Raw genomic sequence first — 15418 nt, 5'->3', positions numbered from 1 at the left:
CCTATGTGTTGAGACTTGAGACTCACATAGGTGAATGGATAAGAACAGATAACAGAGGGGAATCTTCAGTCATATTTTCTGTTTCTGGAGGCCTGTTGAGAATGTATAGTTAAGCAATAAGGGTTCAAATCTAGCCAGTATTCAAGCAATCCATGAGAGATACTTTTTATTTATTTTCTTCCCCAATTTCGTGGTATCCAATTGGTAGTTGCAGTCTTGTCCCATCGCTACGACTCCCGTACGGGAGAGGCAAGGGTCGAGAGTCGTGCGTCCTCCGAAACACAACCCATCCTAGCCGCACCAATATGCCAGAGGAAACACCGTACACCTGGCGACCGAGTCAGCGTGCACTGCCCCGGCCCGCCACAGGAGTCGCTAGTGCGCGATGGTATAAGGACATCCCTGCCGGCCAAACCCTCTCCTAGCCTGGACGGCGCTGGGCCAATTGTGCGTCGCCCCATGGGTCTCCCGGTCGCGGCCGTCTGCGACATAGCCTGGAATCAAACTAGGCTCTCTAGTGTCACATCTAGCACTGCGATGCAGTGCCTTAAACCACTGCGCCACTCGGGAGGCCCATGAAAGAGAATTATGGAGTAAGCCAATGTAATAGGAGCCTTTCTCCTCCATCCTCCTCCCTGTTCTCCCCTCTTATTCCTCGGTCTCTGTGACAGGAAGACAGTTTCTCAACAATGGGTCATAATATTCGACTGTCCTCTGAACGGCTGTAAATGAGCTGTGTGTGTTTTGATCTCAGCAGCACAGATGTCAGAGGAGAGGCCCTTCCCAACACGGTGCTAAAACTCTTATGGTCATTAACCTCACCTCGCAAGTCATTAACCTGAGGAAGTCCATTGTGTCTGTTGCATGGGATTGGAATATTGGGGAAATAACATGCTAGATACAGTATGTTAGGCCTATCTCATGAGATAATGTCCATATAAACATTTTAATTAACTGAATAAATTCAGAGAAAATTAAACATAGCATGCAAAATATTGATTAACATGTAGACTACATACAGTGCACATTATACACCCAATTTACCTAATTTATGCTTCAGATTTTATTTGAATGTCCCGCCCTGCAACGCGACGAGCGTCCGCCCTCGCGAGGCATGGAAGCAAGCACACACCACACACACGGAGCTCGCGCTTCCCACTCGGTTCGATTCTGTATTGTCAGTGCGACTAAGAGCTGACAACCAGCAAGTATTCTCTTCGATATTTCAGTGAATTTAAATATAACTTTGAAGAACAGGAAACTATTTTAATTGTGCGTCGGGAACACTGTCATTCTGCCATTTACAAAGACGATATAATAGTTTTAAAACCAGTTTTATTCTCGCTATGTAGATGTCTCTGTTGGAGTACTAGGAACGGGAAGACGCTGTTCTGTGAACCAAGATGAGTGGGACCAACGCGGCGTCTGGAGCGGCGCCCTGCCGCTTCGCTCACTACTTTGTGATATGCGGAATAGACACCGAAACTGGTCTGGAACCGGACGAATTAGCCGGTAAGATTACTTACTTACTTTTTATTTAAATTAACATTTTCCCTGTGAGGTATCTATACGAAAACAACGGATTTCAATTTAAACTAATACACATTAATCTTAGTGACACTATCAATGCATATCATTTATTTGGAACATATTTTACAGTCTCTTAAGGTGATAAATGATGTGCTGTTTAAAAACAACAACATAAGGACAATGGCTACAGTTGTAGCCTGACATCACCTTGTTTACATTCTTGTAGTTTCTGATAAACTGGGTTAAAGGTATTGGGGACATTTCTTCACCTGTCCAGGCTCTGTCGCAGCCGGCCGCAACCGGGAGACCCATGGGCGGCGCACAATTGGTCCAGCGTCGTCCAAGGTAGGGGAGGGTTTGGTCGGCAGGGATGTGGGTTCGTTTCCCACGGGGGGCCAGTATGAAAAAAAATAAAAAATGTATGCATTCACTAACTGTAAGTCGCTCTGGATAAGAGCGTCTGCTAAATGACTAAAATATAAATGTAAATGTTTGTCAGACCTGTCCTCGCTGATTGTGTGGACTAAAGAGAGGACTAAAGAGAGAGCAAGAAAGCAATGGCTATGATGTCATTATTTCAAAGATAAAACAAAAACTCCAACACTTCTTATGAGGCTGGTATTTCAGTGCAGCACAGTGAAGGATGCAAAAGTGGAGGCTTTTAGGATGTTTTTGTTTACAAAGGCTGCTACTAAGGATAAGCATCTTTATTTTAGTAATAAAATAGTTAACACCCCATGAACCCTTCCTCAGTCAAGAAGGACTGAAATTATATCTCTGCACATATTCTAGGTTCAATCAGCTTTGGACTCAGGTCTTCTCTCTGTTTGTGTTTGTTGAGGCTGTGTGTTTGTTCAGTGCCATAGCAAGCTCTAAGTACTCTCTGTTAACCATGCAGGTCCAGTATTGATTTCAGGGTCACCCCTTCAGTTTTGCATCAGTGACTGAACAAAGTGCACAGCCCCCTAAGCACAAAGTAGAGGCCCTCCATCGATCCCCTGCCAGCACCCCATTGGGCTACATTCAGGGGCCGACTGGGCTGCTTTCAGAGTCACTGGAACACTGCCAAATAGCAGTTCTGGTGTTGCAGCATGTTTCTAATTTGTCTGCAGCCTGTTCATATTTAATTACCTGGCAGATTCAGACTCGGATACTCCTGTTGAGTTTAAACCTTTCCTCTGTGACAAAATCATTCTATAGGAAAGGGAGCTTTCTTTGACATTGAGTGCTTTGCACATGTGGTTCTGTTGGATAAGTAGAAAATGATCCTGTATGGTCCCGTCATACTGTTGTTGCATATGATATCACATGTCTCCGTGGCTGAGTCTATATAACGAGAAGTTCAGAATTACTTAACGGTGTGTGTGTTCATGGAACAGCTTATCTCTACCTGAAGTGAGTGAGCTGTGATTGCTTCTGATTTGAATCCTTTATCCATTGGAACACCTCTACTAGTAGACTCAAGAATTGGAGGATTCAGGATTCTGTTAGTTGCATATTTAATCAGACACATTTAGCCTCTCTATGGGGGGCAGGATTTTAGGACAATCAAAGAGTGCTGATCAGGGTGTTGTTTTGTGGCTAATCTTTTGATTCTGTGAGGATGAGTTTGCGCTGGGGTGAAGAGGTGGGATGAATGGTATGGCACAGGCAGTTAAACAGCTATCAGGTTATGACACTGTGGGATGTTCCTATCTGTGTTCCTGTCTCGTCTCTATAAACGTGTGTGTGTGTTTTCTCTGTGACTAAGTTCATGTTTCAGTTTTTCTTTATATGCTTGTGGTTAAGTCTGCATCGGAACCATTTGTTGCCTGTGTGTGTTGCTCTCGGGCTGTGGCGCATCGTTGATCCTCAGATGTGACACTGATGAGCATCCACCACACTGAGCCCATATGTCTTTCTGTCTGCTGCCCTCACACTGATCACCCCAACTCTCTGAGCATCTGCCTGTATGTGTGTGTTAAACTGGGGCACAAGGTAACAGTCGGAGGAGTTGAGCCATCAGCAAAGGAGCGGAAAGGACAGGGTGAGAGAAAGAGATGGCGTGTTGGAGTGATTCGGTAGAAGCGTGGACAGAGTGATGATGTCAGTGTTGCTGTTGATTAGATCATTCAGAGACTATATCTCTGGTGTGATGATTAACAAAGCTTTGGGGGACGGGGTTTTAGCTTTCTTTAGCGGATTTGATAAATCTGTCTCCAGACATGATTAGCTGATTAGATAGTTCAGATTGAGACGCCACCACCTGTCAAAATCATAACTCTACTGTTCTTAATCCTACATACTACTACTCAGCAAAGTCTCTCAGAAAGTACTATACCTATACTTGGGCATAATGGTATAGTATGTCTATGGGTCTCTGTGATTAGGTTGTGTGTGTGTTTTTGGAATATGGTAGTCTGCTACAACATTTTCTCCATTTAACTTTGAGTAGTCGATTGTGGGCTGTTGTGGTGGTCCATTAACGTAGCATTGTTTATCCACAAACACGGTGGGAAATGTTCTAGTAGAATCCATTACAGCAGCCATTGGTAGACCATTATCTTCTCCCCCTCTCCTTCCCCTCCTCTCCCCTCCTCAACAGCCCATCCCCTCCCCAGGGCTTTGTCATCTGCCCCAGTGAGCAACTGAACATCCACACTGACATTCATTTACAATTCAGATCAGGCAGCTCGTCGCCCATCGCTCTCCTCCCCCACCCCACGACACTCCTCAGATTGCCATGATGGATATCTTTGACATCAACATGTCGCCACCCGCTGTGAGCTTTTTCTTTATTAGCCTGTCTATCCCTATAGCAACCCAAGCCTGGCTTGTATCCTGTTTTACAGTGGCTGGTTTAGTCAGTGCTGGTTTCAGTCTGATCCACATTAGGCTCCGGCCTGGTCTTGCTTATTTTGGGCTGTGAATGTGGCTGTGATTCCCCTCCTTCCATCCCTCTATCCCCCTCCCATTCCCTTTGTGTGACAGTAGGCCTGTTTCCCCAGGCCCATTGTTCTAGGCACCAGGGCCAGACTTCCTGTGGACCTGACTGGCCTTCCCGCCTGTATGCGTGGCTGCTGGGGGGGTCACTTTTCCAGTGGATGCCATCTATCTCCCTAGGTGTGTGTGTGTTCAGTGTTTGTTCATTCAGTGAGCATGGTAGTACCACACTTTTCTTTGGCTTTGACCTCAATGTTTGGCTTTCAGAGATGAAACATGGGTCCCCTGTAGCTTAGTTGGTAGAGCATGGCGCTTGCAACGCCAGGGTTGTGGGTTTGTTTCCCACGGGGGGCCAGTATGAAAATGTATGCACTCACTAACTGTAAGTCGCTCTCGATAAGAGCGTCTGCTAAACGACTAAAATGTAAATGTACATTTCCAAAGTAGAGGAGAGTTGAAGTGTGTGTCGCTCCTATTAAAGGGATAGTTCGGGATTTTGGCAATGAAGCCTTTTATCTACTATCCCAGAGTCAGATGAACTCATGGATGTCATTTTTATGTCTCTGTGTCCAGTATGAAGGAAGTTAAGAGGTAGTTTTGCGAGCCAATGCTAACTAGCATTAGCGCAATGACTGGAGGTCTATGGGAACAGCTAGCATGCTACAAGTTCATCTGACTCTTGGGAAGTAGATAAAAGGCTTCATTGTCAAAATCCGAAGTATCCCTTTAATGGTGACACTGTAATAGACGTCTCACTCACTGACTGTATCAGAGTCTTGAAGTGGTAAATATATACCCTGGCTGGTGAATAGAGCGACAGAAATAGTTCCACTCTAACAAAGGCCCGCCACCAATGTGTTGTTCATTCCCTGCATTCTAGGACCAGGTTCATTGTGGTCCGGCGTGTGTGTGTGTGGAGGTGAAAGGTGAGAAGGGGTGTGTGCTATTCTGGGAGGTGAGGTTGGCACACCAGCTGGAGAGGGAAAGCTATTAGGTCAGTGTTCCTTCCTTGTGAGCCTCCCCTCTCCTCGCCCCTTCCTCACCTCACACCCCTCACTCTAACCCACCACCCCACTGATGGGAAAAGTGTCCAGGAATGCATCCATAAATATGAAATGAAGTAGTCTTACTGACAAACACACTCAAGATGCAGCCTGTACCAGTAAACAACAGATGCCCAGGTTCAGCTTTCAGTAAACAATCCTGCAATAATGCTATGTTCTCTGTCAGGTGAGAATTTTCCGTTGTAGTCGATCCTGTCTCTTTGGAAGGGGTGAGGAAAGGGGAGTGTGTCACCATCTGGTCCAGTGGTCCCAGACCTCTTTCTCCCCTCTCTTTAATCCCTGTCCATTCATCCCTGTCTCCCTCTTTCATACCTCAGACTCCTCACACCTGTCTGTCATCCTAACTCTCCCACACTAACCTCTCTCCCAGTCACACTCAATCTCACATGGACAAGTGTCTTCCCACTTCTATTCACTGCTTATTATCCTGTCATTACCTATAGGATGATGTATGCCATATTTGGCACTGATGGATTAAGGTTGGTGTACTGAAATCTTACAAGTAATTCAACCCCATCCATAAACTGTATTGGCTAATACCTGCACAGATTTTCTAGTGTCTGTCTCTAGAACTCTATATGTGTCCCTGGAGTGCAGGAGTGTACAACATTTACATTTACATTTACGTCATTTAGCAGACGCTCTTATCCAGAGCGACTTACAAATTGGTGCATTCACCTTATAGCCAGTGGGATAACCACTTTACAATATGTTTTTTTTTCTTTCTTTGGGGTGGGGTAAGGGGGGGTAGAATGATTACTTTATCCTATCCCAGGTATTCCTTAAAGAGGTGGGGTTTCAAGTGTCTCCGGAAGGTGGTGAGTGACTCCGCTGTCCTGGCGTCGTGAGGGAGCTTGTTCCACCATTGGGGTGCCAGAGCAGCGAACAGTTTTGACTGGGCTGAGCGGGAACTGTGCATCCACAGAGGTAGGGGGGCCAGCAGGCCAGAGGTGGATGAACGCAATGCCCTCGTTTGGGTGTAGGGACTGATCAGAGCCTGAAGGTACGGAGGTGCCGTTCCCCTCACAGCTCCATAGGCAAGCACCATGGTCTTGTAGCAGATGCGAGCTTCAACTGGAAGCCAGTGGAGTGTGCGGAGGAGCAGGGTGACGTGAGAGAACTTGGGAAGGTTGAACACCAGACGGGCTGCGGCATTCTGGATGAGTTGTAGGGGTTTAATGGCACAGGCAGGAGCCCAGCCAACATCGAGTTGCAGTAATCCAGACGGGAGATGACAAGTGCCTGGATTAGAACCTGTGCCGCTTCCTGTGTAAAGCAGGGTCGTACTCTCCGAATGTTGTAGAGCATGAACCTACAGGATCGGGTCACCGCCTTGATGTTAGCGGAGAACGACAGGGTGTTGTCCAGGGTCACGCCAATGTTCTTTGCACTCTGGGAGGAGGACACAATGGAGTTGTCAACCGTGATGGTGAGATCATGGAACGGGCAGTCCTTTCCCGGGAGGAAGAGCAGCTCCGTCTTGCCAAGGTTCAGCTTGAGGTGGTGATCCATCATCCACACTGATATGTCTGCCAGACATGCAGAGATGCGATTCGCCACCTGGTTATCAGAAGGGGGAAAGGAGAAGAATAGTTGTGTGTCGTCTGCGTAGCAATGATAGGAGAGGCCATGTGAGGATATGACAGAGCCAAGTGACTTGGTGTATAGCGAGAATAGGAGAGGGCCTAGAACTGAGCCCTGGGGGACACCAGTGGTGAGAGCACGTGGTGCGGAGACAGATTCTCGCCACGCCAGATGCTTGGAATTTAGAGTGGTAGAAAGTGGCTTTAGCAGCAGAAACAGATGAAGAAAATGTAGGGAGGAGGGAGTGAAAAAAAGCCAGGTCCGCAGGGAGTCTAGTTTTCCTCCATTTCCGCTCGGCTGCCCGGAGCCCTGTTCTGTGAGCTCGCAATGAGTCTTCAAGCCACGGAGCAGGAGGGGAGGACCGAGCCTGCCAGGAGGATAGGGGACATAGAGAGTCAAAGGATGCAGAAAGGGAGGAGAGGAGAGTTGAGGAGGCAGAATCAGGAGATTGGAGGGAGAAGGATTGAGCAGAGGGAAGAGATGATAGGATGGAAGAGGAGAGAGTAGCGGGAGAGAGAGAGCGAAGGTTGCGACGGTGCATTACCATCTGAGTAGGGGCAGAGTGAGTAGTGTTGGAGGAGAGCGAGAGAGAAAAGGATACAAAGTAGTGGTCGGAGACATGGAGGGGAGTTGTAGTGAGATTAGTAGAAGAACAGCATCTAGTAAAGATGAGGTCAAGCGTATTGCCTGCCTTGTGAGTAGGGGGGGACGGTGAGAGGGTGAGGTCAAAAGAGGAGAGGAGTGGAAAGAAGGAGGCAGAGATAAATGAGTCAAAGGTAGACGTAGGGAGGTTGAAGTCACCCAGAACTGTGAGGGGTGAGCCAAGTGTACTAGTGTTTCTGGTGCTATGACCTACACATTGATAATGGAATATATGCCTGTAGGGACTAGCTAGGCTGGGCTGAGGTGGGACAGGGAGTGTCAGCAAGCCCAGTGAAGGAGCCTCACAAAGGGATTTGAAGGGCTTTACTCCTGGCCTTGGCCATCTGTCCTCCAGGGGCCAGTCTGGAAGACAGCACAATGCAGCCCTTGGCTAGTGCAACACTGACTTATGCTAATGATGACACAGGCCAGCGCTGACACACGCCCTTGTTGACATATGTTAATGACGATGTAGGAATCTGATAACATAAACCATAGGCTAACACTTATGCTAATTCATATTAATAGGTAAACATTGTGGCTAACCCCTTCAGTGCCCTGGTAATGTGACCAAGGGGGTTTCTCCAGACAAAGGAGAGAGGAAGCTAAATGTCCTCCATAGCAGAGTGAATTCTTCCTTTTTCCCACTCTCTCTCTTGCAGATGAGTTTCTCTTTCTCTCTTTCTCTTTCTCTCTCTCTTCTTCTCCCCTTTCCTGCTCTCTCTCTCTCTCTCTCCACTGTGTAGTGATTTTCCCCATCTCTCTATGCCATCGTCTCCTTTGTGTAGTAGTGTGATCTGTAGTCAGGCCAGTTAGCTAGGCAGTAGGCAGGGCTATTTATCTTTGGGCTGTGGTAAGCCTGTTAGTTTAATCCATTCAGACAACTCCTCCAGGCTACACTGAGCAGTGCTCCATGCTTTAACAATCTCTCTAATCTAACGCAGGCCTCCACACACAAACACACACACACGCACGCAACCACAGCCTCTGCTGCAATCTGTTTCCCTGAACCATTGACCCTTTTAGACATTAGGGCTACTCAACTCCACTCCCACAGAGTCATTCTGTCTGCTTGTTTTTGTCTTGACCAAGGAGGTCAGGGGATTGATCTCTCTTGCATAGTGATCATACTAGTAGTAACTTAGTGATAACATTTATGCCAAAAAGCAGTGAAAATGGCCAGACACTGAAGTCGACGCGTACTTGAATAGGATAGGATTAGTTTGTTAGGTATAATATAGGCTACTCTGTCCTTACAGCATAGTCTAGCAAGAAGCTCATTAGATCAATGTAAAGGACACTGTCACCACCATTACCCCCATCTATCACTGTCGACCTGTCAAGTGTTTTAAGTTAAAGATCAGAGGTTAAAAGTTGGAACCGACCCCACCTGATCATGATGGATACCGAGCCTCAGGGAGGAGTGGGCTAGGGGTAGGGTTGCTGTTGCTGGGAGCGTGTTGCCACGGTAGCACTGTCAGTCCCCCAACCCCCCCTCCAAACACACACATACTCCCCGACCAGTCTCAAAATGAGCAGTTGATCACTGAGGGCTGTGCGCCCCATTTTACACACCTCTCCCCCATTTGACCCTTGACCCTGTCTCCCATATGCTCCATCTCTCCCTGGGCTCGGCAGCAGCAGACGTGGGAGAATGGGGTGTAGTGGGTGAGGGACAAAGGAAAGGGAAAGGAAAGGGGATACCTAGTCAGTTGCACAACTGAATGCATTCAACCGAAATGGCTTCCGCATTTAACCCAACGGACGGGGAGTTGTTGTTTTGGGAAGGCCAGCCAGGGGCTTAACGTTATTTATACTGGTGGCCTAGGAGCCATGTTTAGAATGTGGTGTTCAGTGTTAGTAGGCTATTGGAGAAATCACGTTTCTATAGTTATAAGCTTCTAGCAGATTCTCTTACAGCTTTTGTAGATTGATTGTTCTGAAGCGACATTAACTTTGTTGTTGTTGTTGATTTTCTGTCACGTTTTCTTCCACTTTGTCTTTCTCTTCTATAATAGAATGACTCACAGTCCAGAATTGGCACTAGGTACAAATATACATGGTGATCGTGAGGTAATGTGTACTTTGTCCTCGGTTCTTTTTGAAATGCCATCTTCCTACTGTTTAATAGCACTGAGGTATGTAGTGTTCCATATAGCACAGCTCTTTATGAACGGGCCTGTATTCATCCTGTGGTAAAAACACCATTGTTACATCTCTGAATGTCAAACAACATGTTTGTGAGGCGCTCAGCATATGGAAATGTCACTATCTGACATTTCACTCTCTTTGTTTCCATCAGTTATTATTATGCAGCTATCTGTGTGGAAACAGTACTGGCAGAGAAGCCTATTGACTATGAACAGAATTATCTGCCGCAATAGAAGTGAGAGTGACAGGAATGTGCTCACAATCACTGTAACCAAATACTGTATCTCTACGCTTTTAGGGGAAGAGTGCAGAGACTAGTGGAATTATTATACAGCATTAAGGTAGACTCCATAATCCTCATTTGCTATTCAAATGACTGGAGTGTTGTATGATACTCTTCTCTTGTTGGACAAAAGGTGGAAGTACTTAAAAGCCAATATGGCTGTGATTTTCTAGGAATATATCCCTTTTTGAAGGGATTGAAGCTGGACTTGAATAAACACTGTAGAGTGCCATTTGTTATATCGTCAATTTCAAGAGCACTTGAAGACTTCCTGTGGTTTTCTACAATTAGTCAATCTGTACACTCTGTTCAACTATGAGAATCCTGATGTATAGTACATACAAGTCAACGTTAGTTAAGCCACAATATATTCAATGGTTACCAGGGCAACATATTGACAATCAGTGGTAGCCTGCTCTAGCCTGACGCCTCATGTTAAATTATTCCTCTGCTCTGTCGTTCGCTACAGACTTCAGTCTGAATCTGACAGTGAAAGTGGTTTGGGTGACGTGGTTTGTGGTGAAAACAGTCATCAGCGATTGGATCGTCTCTAACCAATCAAAGTATCAAAGCCAATTACATACTCCGAAAGCGTCGCTCCACCCACGTGTGTTCTGGCTCTGGCCCAACCCATTGGATTCTGGGACCAATCAGACAATCCGAATGTGTTCGTATTCGGTGAAGGGTCGGGAGTATGGTAATATCCAGACTATGGTAATATCCAAAAACAAATGTCAGTGAGCGTGGCATAGCATTTGAGTGGAGCAAAGAGTCTGGGTAGCCAGGCAGAGCCTACCCGGCACATGTAACATAATGGTTTTCCATTCCCCTAGAATGCATTGTTGTGTGTGTCATCATCAAGGTCAGTTGCCAGGTATAGTATAAAGTCTTCCATGGACTCTCTCTCTGACTTCCTCCTATTGGCTGACGTCTCCATCCCAGCAATAGCATCTCCAACAATAGAACGACAACATGTATTCAAGGCTCATTATACAACTCATTTAGTAAAAAATACAATTTATACAAAACATATGCTGCTTGTCCAATATGCTGGTTTCAAACAATGTATTTATATTGCTCTATTCATCCCTTTCTCTCCTCCCCCTCAGTCTGTCTGTCAATACAAGGGTCAACCAGTGTAGTTGGTGTGTGTACCCTGGAGAATGGATAGTGGTTATACCCAGTGGTGAAATAGTACAGCCAGTGCTCTGCGGTCTGTGTGATACGTCCTGTTTGTTTGGTCTTTGCCTTGGAGGGGGCTGACCTAGAGAGGGCACTGTCAGTATCACTGAAAGACATTTCAAAGATACCAGGCTTCTGTTGAAATGACTGACTGGGATTGAGAAAAATGGAAAGGTATAAAGAGAGGGAATATAGAGAAATAATGAGAGGGGTGCAGATAGATAGATAGATGGGCGATAGGGAGAAAGAAAGAGAGGGTTACAGAGAGGGGAGATGAGGACTCAGCGAGACAGGAAAGAGAAAGTCATCTCTTGGGAGAATCAAATGAGGGAGAACAGAGAAAAGGGAGAGAGAGAATTTATGAAGGCCAAGAGAGGGATAGTAGAAATGTACAAGAAGAAAGATGCTTCTGGATGCAAGCGAGGGAAAATCCCTCTCAGATGAGGAGTTGTGTGTGATTTAATGCACGCTGGGTCATTTCCATCGATCACAGGATGATAATAATACTACACCGCCCGCGTCCCTAGCAACACGGGTCACACCGTCAGCAGAACAGCACCCGGCCTCCTCCTCTTCATAATAACGTTGTGCGGTTATATCAGGGGCGCCGGCTGTAAATCTCCTTACGTAACCATCACCACGGCAGCCATCCAGGGCAGCCTCCCATGACAGATTACAGCCCAGGGTAGTGGTAGGCTACAGGGGCGCTGGTGGTGCCTAGCGACAGGGCCATCGCCACGGCGAGGTGGCGTCCAGTGTGAGGCCATGCTACTGGACAGTCAGGGATTATTCATGTTGCATAAATCAGAACATTTTAGAGCTGAAATAATTTCTGTGTGCCAGCCAGACCAGTTGATGAATGAGAAGAGAAGCATGTTTTTATAGAGATTGCTAGAGTGTGTTATGATCACAGACATGCAATATCTGTTGGCTTGGTGTGGCAGATGTGGTTTTAGAGCACTTTTCTCATCTGTGAATCTGTCCAACAAGCATTTGAATGTAATGTCAACATGTTTGAGTCTCTATTTTAATATCAGTTTGAATATTTTTCCCCTCAAAACTGAAATACCTTACTTACATAAGTATTCAGACCATTTGCTATGAGACTCGAAATTGAGCTCAGGTGCATCCTGTTTCCATTGCCTTGAGATGTTTCTACAACTTGATTGGAGTCCACCTGTGGTAAATTCAATTGATTGGACATGATTTGGAAAGGCACACACCTGTCTAAAACCAAGCCCTGAGAGGAATTGTCCGTAGAGCTCCGAGACAGGATTGTGTCGAGGCACAGATCTGGGGAAGGGTGCCAAAACAATTCTGCAGCATTGAAGGTCCCCAAGAACACAGTGGGCTCCATCATTCTTAAATTGAATAAGTTTGGAACCACCAAGACTTTTCCTAGAGCCGGCCGCCCGGCCAAACTGAGCAATCAGGAGAGAAGGGCCTTGGTCAGGGAGGTGACCAAGAACCCGATGGTCACTCTGACAGTTCCTCTGTGGAGATGGGAGAACCTTCCAGAAGGACAACCATCATCTGCCGTTTCTCTCACTTGCTCTCTGTATTTCTCAGTCCAACAAGTCCACCCTCCCTTCAGGGTTCTCTCCAGGCAGGCTCTCTCCTTTCTTCTCTCTCTGTCTTTAGACAGGAGGCTGGGTCAGTCAGCCTGTACACTACTGCAGCTGGCTTTACCCCTGGGGGAATGAACATTTGGACGAACCTACATGAACTTATTATATAACCCTACAGTACATGAACATACTGAACCAAATGAACCCAGATGACTCTTCTAGAGGAACACCTGGCCACCTGAATACACCTCTGTACCTCACAGCTTGGTGGACACTGAGTCAGCACAGACCAGTCACCCGTCATCATCATTTTCATCACCTTGTTATTGCAATGCATGAAAACAGCTGTTAGTACTGCCCTCATCCAATTGCTTAATTATAAGTTGCTCCTGCCCTCAAAACATAATTAGGACAGGTAGCTACTAGCTGGCCTACTAGAGTTTTCTCCATAGGTCTATTTGATTCCCCCTTTCATCAGGTTCCACTTCCAGGATGGGTAAATGTTTTCTGTCCTGTATCTCCTGCTTCATGTTCACTCCCCAGTGCATCACTGACATAAACTCCCTTCTGAGGACTGCCTGTGTGTGTCTCAGACTCCAGTGATGTTGCCATGCAGCGCTAAATCCCTCCTGGAGTGTCTTACTTTTATTTATAGCCCTTTATCACTCTGAAACAGCCTGTACCGCCCCTCGCACATTGTTACAGCTGCCAGCACGCACGCACCCCCCCTGCACAGCATGCTGGGAAATCCCAATCCCAGTTGCATATACCTGCCATTTGGGGCAAGATGAAGAGTCACATGTCTGTCATTATGCAAAATAGTCCCTGAATTTTGTTTATAAGGGCTGAAACAGTGTCTGAAACTGTAAACTGAAACTGGCTGAAACTGTGTGTGCTGCCACCACCATGAATTACAATGGTGGAGCTGATGAGTTATGGAGTATCAACTTTAAGTTTTCTCTGTTAGGTATCTCCCTTAAAAGTAGGGCTGGGAATTGCCCGGGACCTCACGATATGATATTATCACAATAACTTAGGTGCCAATACGATATGTATTGCGATTATCCAGATTCTATATGTATTGCGATTCGATGCTGTGATTTATGTTCCAAACATATTGCTCACCATGTCTGCTGCAGAGGGACAAGAGAGAGCCTTGAGAAAACGAGTTTTGATCAGTCATGGACATAAAAGTGCTCAAAAAGAATTGGCTCCCCACAACTTTAAAGCTCCATCTCTCTCTCCCTCCCCTCTCTCTCCTAAACAAGCGGGGCTGATGATGCCGTTGTGTCATGGGGAAAGAATGTTGGACAGGTTCCACTGTGGTGAACCCAGCTTAGCAGGGATAAAAAAAACTGTTGGAGAAGCTTTTTTCCCCTCCTAAATCCCACATCACAAACGTGTGCCATATTTTTCCCCTCAAGTGAACTAAAATAAAAACAATTACATGTTTTGTTCAGATCCATCAGTTATTACAGGGTGTGGAAATGGAATAAAGGTAGCATCTTATGTTGATTAATGGGTTGTTCTTTCCTTTGTTTTGTGATGATTGTTATATCTATAGTGTAAACAGTGTTTATTAAGCTGCACCTGTACTGACTCACTTCCTCAGCACCTTACCTCAGCTACACCTCCACATTTAGTATAGGGATCAGCAACACCTTCTAATTGACCTGTCATTGGATCACGTTACAGTGAGTCATTAAGCTGGGACAAGTCAACCTGGCTCAACGAAGGACCCCTGGGAGAGTGGTGCATGTGCCTGAATAAAAATGAGTCATCCACACACCTCTTCCTTTCCCCCTTCCTTTCTTTTCTCTCGCCTTCTCCTCACCCTCCTCCTCTCCCTCCTCCCACTAACCCAGGCTCGCATTTCTCTTTCCCTCTGTTTTACCCCTGTCCCTCCTCTCTTCTCTCCCCCTCATGGAGAGAGGGGACAAAGCAGTGCCTGAGAGAATGACAGAGTGGTGACATCACCGTGCCAGTGTTCTGTCCCTGTACTCTGGCCAATAGAGCGCTGAATAGGGCCATCAGAACCAGGCTAATCTGGGCTGTGACACATGACCATTGTGACCCAACAAACACACACTGACAAACAAAAAGAAAGCAGATGCACACTCACACCAACATATTCATGCACACACTGTTATTCTTTCTCACACACTCCCACACACACATCCGGCCCTGCATCAAGACCCCTACATGTAAAGATAATTCATGATAATTAAGAGATTACAAGGTGGCGACCCTGCCCCCCTACCTGTTTATCTTGTTGACAGGAGACAGATGCGGTGCTGCTCTATTGCTGGTGTCACTGTGGCACTGCCAGTCTTGGTTGGGCTTGTAAGTAAGCATTTCACGGTAAGGTCTACACCTGTTGTATTCGGCGCATGTGACAAATAAAAATTGATTTGATTTCAGCACTGTAGCACTGAGAGTCTTGGTTGGGTGGGTTCAGCACTGTAGCACTGAGAGTCTTGGTTGGGTGGGTT

General features: G+C 46.3%; 1 protein-coding gene across 9 annotated transcripts in view; it reads left to right on the top strand.

Moving 5' to 3' along the window:
- The first annotated feature begins 1164 nt into the window (after positions 1-1164).
- LOC121575713 (DENN domain-containing protein 5B-like) overlaps positions 1165-15418 on the top strand; it is a 64139-nt gene continuing 49885 nt past the window's right edge. For all 9 annotated transcript variants that reach the window (XM_045212359.1, XM_045212358.1, XM_045212355.1 and 6 more), the window contains exon 1: positions 1165-1512. In XM_045212359.1, coding sequence (XP_045068294.1) covers positions 1404-1512 — 109 coding nt within the window. In that variant the 5' untranslated portion in view covers positions 1165-1403. The remainder of the gene's footprint in view (positions 1513-15418) is intronic.

This window comes from Coregonus clupeaformis, unplaced genomic scaffold, assembly GCF_020615455.1.
Source record: "Coregonus clupeaformis isolate EN_2021a unplaced genomic scaffold, ASM2061545v1 scaf0009, whole genome shotgun sequence".
Taxonomy (NCBI): domain Eukaryota; kingdom Metazoa; phylum Chordata; class Actinopteri; order Salmoniformes; family Salmonidae; genus Coregonus; species Coregonus clupeaformis.
Note: the sequence above shows the minus strand (reverse complement) of the source record. Positions and strands in the feature narration are given on the sequence as shown.